The sequence below is a fragment of the Marmota marmota genome, unplaced genomic scaffold (assembly GCF_001458135.2).
Source record: "Marmota marmota marmota unplaced genomic scaffold, marMar, whole genome shotgun sequence".
Lineage (NCBI taxonomy): Eukaryota > Metazoa > Chordata > Mammalia > Rodentia > Sciuridae > Marmota > Marmota marmota.
In genome coordinates, this window is record NW_026000174.1 from 17,250,693 (window position 1) to 17,260,525 (window position 9,833).

Here is a 9,833-nt window from a genome sequence, read left to right on the forward strand (position 1 = left end):
GGGTATTTATATGCTGGGGATGGGGAAGCTCTCTAATCAGCAATTGCTGGATGTGGGTGGTAAAACTGCCAGCTGCAAGATGTCTGATGATCCTGATAAAGATGTCTGATGATCCTGATAACCGCAGGATGTTCCAGGGAGATAGGTAGCTGCAGGATGTCTCCCAGGCAGGATGTCTCCTAGGGGGCTGTCAGGCTATTTTTTGAAGGAGAATTTCCTTCTAGTCCCTGACAAGCTACATCTTATCCTAATTTATGATATACTTTTTTTATTCAATAGATTTCTTATCAATCTCTTCAACTTGCTATCTCTTCTAAGATCTGTGAATATGGACTTCACCTCCCACCCTATTCTGCTTACATTCATGAACTGGAATTAACTCAGTGACTCGAACATGCTCAACAGCTACTAGTAAAAGAATAACTCCTGCATAATGCCTACAAGAGCCTGGAGAATTGACATACATGTAGGTAAACATTCAATATTGTTGAAAGAACAATATTCTGTTTCCTGATCTGAGAAGCAATTCCTAAAATGTGGGAGAAGGTATTGTTCACCCTAATCTAGAGAACATGGGAAAATTGGGCAAGGCTAAGACTACCTGAAGATTCTGAGCTTTGAGTGGATGGAATAATGTTATGAGACTGAGAATCTACACTACAAATTCAAAGGTTGCAAGGGGATTTAACTTAATATGATATATGTCTGGAGTTTGGAGATGGATATGGAAAAAAATTTATAATTGCCTTTGTGACATTTTGAGAAGACTCCAAAGCCTAGTAGAATCAATTATTTTTGAATCATAATTTTCATTTAGACACTTTCCAGGGGATGAACACTGAATCACATTCCTCAGCCACAGATATCACATTGGCTTTTTATTAATGCATATTAATTATGAAGAATAATGGGTTTCAGTGTGATACATTTATTCATGCACATACCATACACATTGGCTTTTTAAAACAATATCCAAGAACACTATTCTAATATTGACCTAAGTTAATGCCCAAAGATTTAAAGTCACTTGGTGGCATTTTCATCCATATTTATCCTATTCCTAGAGGAAATATAAAGGAGTGACCTTCTTCCTTCCCATTCATGATTTTTCTCTGATAGGTAAGAGAATAAATGATGATTAGAAGACTTAGCAGCCCCATGGGATCCACCAACATGTCATATCTGAACCCAAAGACAGTGATCCTGATTGGTATCCCTGGACTACAGCATGTGCAGTTTTGGATTGGATTTCCTTTCCTTGGTGTATGTCTGGTGGCTCTCCTGGGGAACACCTTCTTGCTAATCATTATCCCTATAGAACGCAGTCTGCACCAACCAATGTACATCTTCCTGGCAGTACTGTCAGCAACTGACCTGGGTCTCTGTGTGGCCATTGCTCCTAAGATGTTGGCCATCTTCTGGTTTGATTCTTACTCCATGGCCTTTGATGCTTGCCTCACCCAGCTCTTCTTCATTCACGCCTTGCAGAGCATGGAGTCTGGCATCCTATTGGCCATGGCCTTTGACCGCTATGTTGCCATCTGTAATCCTTTGCGCCACACATCCATTCTCACACCTTTCTTTCTAACTCGAGTGGTGCTGATGGTGGCAATTCGGGCAACAGTGCTTGTTGGTATTTTACCCATTCTACTCAAAAGACTGAATTTTTTCCACTCTCTGGTTATTGTCCATTCTTACTGTGAGCACATGGCTGTAGTCAAGTTGGCTGCAGAAGATGTCCGTATTAACAAATCATATGGGCTCTTTGTGGCTTTTGCAATTCTAGGTTTTGACATGATCTTTGTCTTCATCTCCTACATTCTGATTTTTCAAGCTGTTTTTCATCTTCCCCAGAAAGAGGCACGAATCAAAGCATTCAACACATGTACTGCTCATATCGTTGTCTTCCTGGAGTTTTATATCCTTGCCTTTTTTTCCTTCTTCAGTCACCGTTTTGGTCATGTATTACCCTATGTCCACATCCTCTTGTCCACCATCTATCTGCTTGTGCCCCCTGCCCTCAACCCCATTGTCTATGGTGTGAAGACCAGGGAGATCCGAAGAAGGGTTGCTCAGATGTTTGTTCTAAAGTCTGCCACCCAGCAATGAGCCAACAGGTAATATGTCAGAGGAAAAATATAAATGTGCCTGTTTAAGGTGAACTATATGTGGCCATATTTGTGAAATTTTTACATTACAATGCCCCCTAAAAATTTATATTACAAAGATGAACAGTCATAACAGGAGATAAACCTGGCAAAAAAAGTTTGTGTGTGTCTCATAAATTCTTATCATCCCTCCATTTATCCCTTTTTCTTTTCTGATCTTCCTTTTTGTCTTTTTTCTTTCCATCCTTATTTCCTCTTTTTTTTATTCCTTCCTATTCATATATCTATTGAGTATTTCTGCAATGTTAAAGGTAATTTATCTTTTGAATGTGACCCAAGAACATATTCTTTGATTCTATGGTGATGATATAAGAATATCGTACAAACGTATTTTAATTTTAGTTAGGCTATGGTAAAAAAAAAATTAATTTCACTATGAGGAGCAACTAGTGTAGAATTTAAGAAATAGTAGAAGACCTCAGAGGTAGTCATGGGAAGTGTGATATTTGAATAAAAACATTTTATTCAGATGATGAAATATTATTTACCATTATTTAAATTCAGTTTTTATCATTATAATTCCCATAGATGTATAGGTATGATTTATACTACAAATCAAGAAAAACAGTTTCATCTCTCCATCAGTGACCAAAACATACAAATCATTCTGCAGCAGGGGATTATGTATTAATATTCCAGTTATCTAATATTCGGTTTTATTTACCTGAAAAAACAAAGTGATTTTATTGGGCGAGCAAACAATTCAACTTCTCAGGCCAGAATTGCCTCTGATGTCCTTGGATGAAGCCCATTATCCACCTTTGTGTTGAAACTCTTAATAAACTTATTTTTTACCAAAAAAGTCATTAGGAGATAATTTCAAGAGTTTTAAGACCCGATCAATTAAATTAATGAAAGACTGTGATGAGGAACCCATGGCATTGTCTTCTCACATGTTCTTATCCCTATGGATCAAAAGGATTTAGAAGCTGGTGAAGAAAACCCAAGACATTGAAGTTTAACCCTATCTTCGTTAGTCTCCTGTCATGTCAGACCTTCCTCTCCAGAGCCTCTGTTACTTGAGCACATATACACCACCATGACTACCGCCACGGGAACACTATAGCAACTCATCTGGTCTCTCCACTCACTATAGCGTTTTTTTTCCCCTCCCCTTTTGATGGTAATTTTAATGGCTTATATTATAATCTAGAATAAGAAAGGAAGATCAAAGTTCACCTTATGGTCTCAATCTAAAACAGTGGATTAATGTCAAGGGTCTCCTATCAAGTGTCCATACAAAGCAAACCCAAAAGAATTTGGGTGTAAATAGTACATTTGGGAAATAGATTCAAGAAAAATCTTGTGGAAGTGGGAGCAAGCAAGACAGTAATGGGAGAAAGCCAATAAATATCTACTACTGAATAAGTAACTACTATGGATTATAAGAGCTCTCTCTTGCTAGGGATACTTGGAAAAAACCATAAGAAATAGGACTTCACATTGGCCTACAGAGTGGCTAGAAATATGAGATATTTATTCAGTGATCCCATTCTTGATTGTCCGATGGTACCTCCTAGGATATCACATTCCCAACACTTCGCACACATTGCAATTGGGTAGATCTTACCCCCCAAACCAGAGAAAGGTCTTATACCAGAGTCATGGGAAATCATTGGCCTGGCCAGGAATTGTCTACAAGCAACTTCTAAATTAGTCTGAGAGAATATGAGCAATTTTTAAAAAGCACCAATTTTTTTTAAAGTATTTACTAGGAAAACACACTACAAAAATATGGAGGCAGGAGTTTTATTCTCTGAATTTCCTTCATCATTTCATGGGGAAGATAACAAAGTAGTGGACTCTGTTGGATACATCATAGATTGTACAGTGGCAAAGAACTCCCATTCCCTGTGAAATTATCTTTGTAAAATAATTAATATTTTGGCATTAGATACTAAGAAGTCTAATATTTGTGTTAAGCAATCTAAATTAAAGTGCCAGCTGTTTAGAAGTGTAAGAGAAACACCATATTTCCAGTAAAGACTCCACAGGTAACCAGATTTAGTGGAAAGTGGTGTTTTGTTATAGTATTTTTTTAACTAAAAATTATGAGTCATCCTTAGTTTTCCAGGGACATAAGATAGTGGTCAGAGGACCTTTATTTTTGTAATCTTGTCTGAAATACTGAGTCATATTGGATCACCTTCTTATACTAGACTTAATATTTTTAATGAAAATCGTTTTGGATACTTCGTGTGCAAAATAGAATTCCATTTATATCCTTTTATAGAAAGATACACAAACAATGGATCAAGGGAGTTAGATTTCTCGATAATATAAAGTAATTCTCTTTGAAGAATAGAATATACTAGTGGAGGATAGTTTCAATCCTCCTGCCATAGTCTCATATACAAAATTGACGCATCTGTTTTGCCATTTACCATTTATTCATTTTATTTGATGTGGATTATCTTAACTAAATATTTGTTAAAGAATACCACATGAAAGGGACATGAATTCATGTAGGCAGAAAGGGATCTATGGCACTGTTTTTCACAACAGTATTTTTCAAACCACATCATTCTGCAATGTAACCATCAAGAAGGGAGTCTACTTCCCATTTTCTGAATATGAGCAGATTCTTCGATTGCTTTGAGCAGTAAAATACTGTGGAAATGATGCTAAGGGTTTTGTATGTTGGGCAAAGCTGGTCTAGCACTTGAATCTTTTACCTACTGAAGTCCTGGAATACCATGTAAGAAAACAAGGCTATTATGAGGAAGAAACAATGGCAAGGAATTCAAAGGACCCAGGCTTATCAGTGAGGTTGTCATACTGAATACTTATCCTCCTCAGACACTCAACTGATTCCAGCCCCATTCCCCCTCCCATCGGCATGTGACCAAACTCAAGAGAAGATTCAATTAATTATAGCCAACCCAAACTCTAAACCCTGCAGTTGTTTATACTTCTGAAAAAGGTAAGCATAATAATTGAGAAGGAGACTATATTCAAGGAACACACTGGTCCGCTGAAGGTAAAAGAACATCTTTTAAATAAAACTTAGAAATACAGCTGATACTTCACTATCAGAAGATGGAGAGAAAAATCAGCTAAAACAAAATGCTTCTTTCTACCCTCTCTCCTTGTTCCACTCTATTTCTCTCAATTTCACCCCTTCTTTTCTTCCCTTCTTTCATTCTCTTATTCTTTTATTTTGGTGGATGGGCCGAATGTATAAGCCTGTGTATTTTTATGATCTTTCTGTTTTTTGAGAGAGAAGCTTTTTTAAAATGAGACTTACCCATTGTATAAACATTCATCAAACTTACATGCCACAGGGATTCCAGATTCTATGAAAATAAGAACCGACAAACTATTCATAATTCAAGGAGAATATTTTATACCATGTGATATTAATCATGAATGAGGAAGAAATGTGTGGCATTGGGAACCTCTGAAATGGACAACAACATATGTCAGGCGTAGCTGGCCTAGCACTGTAACCCAACAATTGTCAATTTATTTAAGCAAATTTATGTACATGGAAAGTGGCATCTACAGGCTGTGAGATTTGTCAGAACACTTTAATATGCATATCTAATATATAAACATATGCAATTTGTGTATATGTATGCATAGCTCAGGTGAAGTACATGAATGTACTGGGAAAACATGAAAGAAAAAGAGACAGAGCCAACAGATTGTTTATAGATAAAAAATGACTTAGAAATATGTGTAGGAAAGAAAAATATGTATTTGTGCATGTTTGTGTGGATAAGGAGATCCATGGTGTTTGAATTGTTTAGAAACTTTTAAAACAAAAAACAAAACAAACAAACAACAACAACAACAAAAACTATGACAGGGTTTAAAGCCTCTGAATAAACAGAATCTCTGGGAATGGCTCTACCCTTAAAACATGTCACTATGGGAACAATGGCAAGTCTGGAAACAAACAACTGAGGTATGGGATAGGTCATAGATGAATCTATGAATATGTAAAAGGGTTGGTTGACATGTGAAGGCAGGCAGTAAGGACAGCTATTGAAAGAAGTGTTTTTTGAGCTGTGAAGAATTTTTAACTAAGAAAGACTGAGGGAAATGTCTTCCAGATACCAGAAGTACCGATAGATTAGTAAATAATGTAAGTTTTTTGGAAGCAAAGCAATAGTGTTGGATTGGATTGATATGCCTGTCCTGTGATTTGTTGAGAAGAGAGCTCCTGACTGACTCTTTTCACACTGGTATCTAGTCATGCAATGACTCCAATAAGGAGTTCACATCTACCTTGAGGAACGGGATGCTGAAGATTTTAACTGGATGAAAGGAGGTGTCTGAAAAAGAAGACTTCAGTTCCAGTTTCCAAGCAATTTGAAAAACAGAGAAGTTAGAACTAAAAAGGCTAAAACTTTTTAGAGATGCATACACTTGTGAGGTAGGAAAAAAGGTAGTGGGAATGTGCAGGGACATGTTGGTGATTGGTTGGGTGAAGAAACAATAACGAAATAATTAAGTAATTTCAAGGCTGCATATTAAATTTGGCTCAATTCAAATTGTTACAGAAAAGGAAGCAGCATGAAGAATCCCCTCCCCCACCAAACCCTGATTCTGGGGATCAAGTCAGAAAGTTATCAGACATGTCACTCAGATTAACAGGAATGAGTTTATTGAACGGATAGGAAAAGGGAAAGTGGACATCTAAAGAGAGAGTGGGTCTTCTCAGAAAGGAAAGGGACAACGTGCCTCTCCTCTGCTACAGTTTTATAGGAGATTGCAGAGAAGTTACCAGAGAGTCCTGCCCAGGTTCACCTCCTGACTTTTGACTAACAGCAAGATGGCGTCAGACTTTCAAGGCCCACTGCCATGACAACTCTAGGTCACATTGGCCATGTTGACAAGTTCTAATTGGATTCTTAACTATAAATTCTTACAGATTTTTTTTTAAACAGGAGGAATTATCCTTATCTCCCTGAGTTTTAGGATCAGGTCTATGAAAAGGGTCACAAAATTCTCCCTCTCCAGGCTAACGTGGATTCCTCTTATTTCTTATTATTTCAGGCCTGAATTTCTCGTGCAGATAACAGGTAGTTTGCTGAGGAATGTGACCTAGCCTATCCACTTGAGCCAGGCAGGGATGCACGTAAATTGCATCCTGGAAAAGAAAGCATATGGGGGTTAGCACATTGGGCCCATTTATAGAATTATCTTTTTAACCTCATGTTTCAGTCACCTCCTATCAAAAAGACAAATGCGGGGAGTACAAAGGGTAATAGGTATTTCAAGGAGGTGAACAGTTTACTTGGTGAACTGCTATCCACAGGTACTGTATTATGTAGCATGCATCTAAAGGGTAGACCTCACATAAAATGTTTTTACCACCATAAAATAAACTTTTAAAGAGAGTTTAATTTGCAAAACAGTAAAGATGCTTATAAAAAGTGCTTCATAAATTGTAATTTGCTTTCTAGAGCATGGTTATAATTCATGGTTTATGACACAGATTTGGACTTGAAATAGCAATTAAAAACTACTGCTTTGCAAACTTCAGTAGAAATTGTTGAAGTTGTCCTCCTGGGAAGCAGAAGGCTGAACAGTGGTATTTAATGGAGCTGAAGGAAGAAGGAGATAGAAAGGAAACCACACTTCTTCCATTTTTGTCTCTAGGACAGAATAATTGACAGAAATGTTGGGAATGTTTGACAGGTTATTTTTATGGAATAGTTTTCAAATTTGAAAAAAAAAACTTAATTGGAAAACCATTATATATATATAATTTTTTTTAAAAAAAATCCTTAATTGGAGCCCATTAATTACATTATCTCATTCAGTTGGTACCACCAATGAACCAGAGATTTGCTCAATGTGCATTAAACTCTAAATAAGTTCAGGAGCACACAACAAATATCACAACTGTTAGTTTTATAATATAAGGGAACTTATATAACATGTACTCATTGTTTCCCAATATGATCTAATGAAGTATCTGATTTCCACTAAAAAAATATTTAATGTCAGATATGATAAATGGATCAATTATTTATTCTGTTTCCTTCTTTATCTGTTACTGTGTTTGCAAATAGTTTCAGTATAATCAGGAAAGTTTTACCCTTAGAGAACTAAGAACATGCTCTCGAATTTTCTTTGTCTTAATACCATAAACAATGGGGTTCAGGAAGGGGGGTACCACAAGGTACATATTTGCAATGAAGATGTGAACTTGGGGGGCCACATTATGTCCAAAGCGATGAGTCAGGAAAGTGAAGCCAGCAGTAGAGTAGAAAACAAGGATGACACAGACATGGGAGCCACATGTGCCCAGAGCTTTCAGACGGGCTTCTCTGGAGGGAAGACGAAAGACTGCACGGAGGATTAGCGCATAAGAAAAAGCAATGAAGAAACAATCACAGGAACCAATCATAAATGCTACACTGAGGCTGTAACGCTTAGTGGCTCCTATGTCCACACACGCCAGCTTCACCACAGCCATGAACTCGCAGTAGGTGTGTGCGATGATTCGAGTTCTGCAGTAGGGGAGCTGCTTGAGCAGGATGGGGTGTGGGGAAAAGAAGGCTACTCCCCTCACTAGCACAGCAGCTCCCATTTTGGCAATGCGATTGTGGGTGAGAACCGTGGCGTGATGCAGTGGGTCACAGATGGCCACGTACCGGTCAATGGCCATGGCCAAGAAGAAGCCTGATTCCATGGCAGCAAAACTGTGGATGAAGAACATTTGAGCCAGGCAAGCTTCAAAGGCTATGTGGTGGGCTCCCAGCCAGAAGAGACAGAGCATGCGCGGTAGCGTGGACGTGGACAGCACCAGGTCAGTCACTGAGAGCATGCACAGGAACAGAAACATGGGCTCCTGAAGACTTCGCTCTGCCCTCACCACAGCCAGGATGGTCACATTCCCCACCACAGCCACCACATACATGGAGCAGAAGGGAATCCCAATCCAGACGTGCAAGTGCTCTAGCCCTGGGATGCCCATCAGCAAGAACCTGTTTGGAGATATTTCAGACTTATTGGCTGGTTCCATGGTGCAGATGCCTTCTGTCTTCTGTGAAAGAGTCCTCCGAAGGCAAAAGTGTTCTGCCAAAGTCATTACCATAAATCTGAAAACAAATGAAAAACGTGTCTGGAAGTTTCCAAACCATCACATTAGAAAGCTTTCTGAACTTAGAGTGGGGAGGGTGAGGGGAAACTTAGTGATACTAACAAAAAACCATGCAGCCAGGCAGAAAGCACTAGCTGCACAAGTCAAGAATCTGATGAATTTCCTTTAAAATTGTTGCTAATTATCTGTGAACAATAAAGTAAAAAATGAATAATGCTCTCTGAATTTAGTTTGGTTTAATCATAAGCCAAATTAACTTTTGATATAAGATTTTATAAATGAAAAGGGTCTTAGAAATCCTCTACTCCATTTTCTTAGTTTTAGTATCATCCTGAAAGACAATTTTCTAGCTAACATCTGAGTACTCTCAGGTAAGGTTTTTCATTTTGTAGAGGGGCCACTGCAAATTTGTTTTTCCTAGTATTTCTCAGAAGGTAATCACAGGACCCTTGAGGAATATAACCCTAAACCTTTGGAGCTCCACAGGCTTAATGGATTCAACAGTTGAGAGTAACATGCATGTTTCTACCGAATTCTTTTTCAAGTGAAAATACCCACTTATTTTATGTTTAATTTTCAGATATCTGAGTTTCCTTCCTACACAT

General features: G+C 38.0%; 2 protein-coding genes across 2 annotated transcripts; one reads left to right on the top strand and one right to left on the bottom strand.

The window, feature by feature from the left end:
- The first annotated feature begins 1,152 nt into the window (after positions 1-1,152).
- Positions 1,153-2,109, top strand: LOC107157113 (olfactory receptor 52A5-like). The gene has a single exon (XM_015503414.2). The coding sequence runs from the start codon at positions 1,159-1,161 to the stop codon at positions 2,107-2,109; it is 951 nt and encodes a 316-aa protein (XP_015358900.1). The 5' UTR covers positions 1,153-1,158.
- Positions 2,110-8,205: 6,096 nt separating this feature from the next.
- LOC107160872 (olfactory receptor 52P1-like) lies at positions 8,206-9,150 on the bottom strand. The gene has a single exon (XM_015507483.1). The coding sequence runs from the start codon at positions 9,148-9,150 to the stop codon at positions 8,206-8,208; it is 945 nt and encodes a 314-aa protein (XP_015362969.1).
- Positions 9,151-9,833: the final 683 nt, after the last annotated feature.

Excerpts from the sequence above, each read along its gene's own strand:
- LOC107160872 (XM_015507483.1), bottom strand. The coding sequence starts at position 9,150 with ATGGAACCAGCCAATAAGTCTGAAATATCTCCAAACAGGTTCTTGCTG.
- LOC107157113 (XM_015503414.2), top strand. The coding sequence starts at position 1,159 with ATGGGATCCACCAACATGTCATATCTGAACCCAAAGACAGTGATCCTG.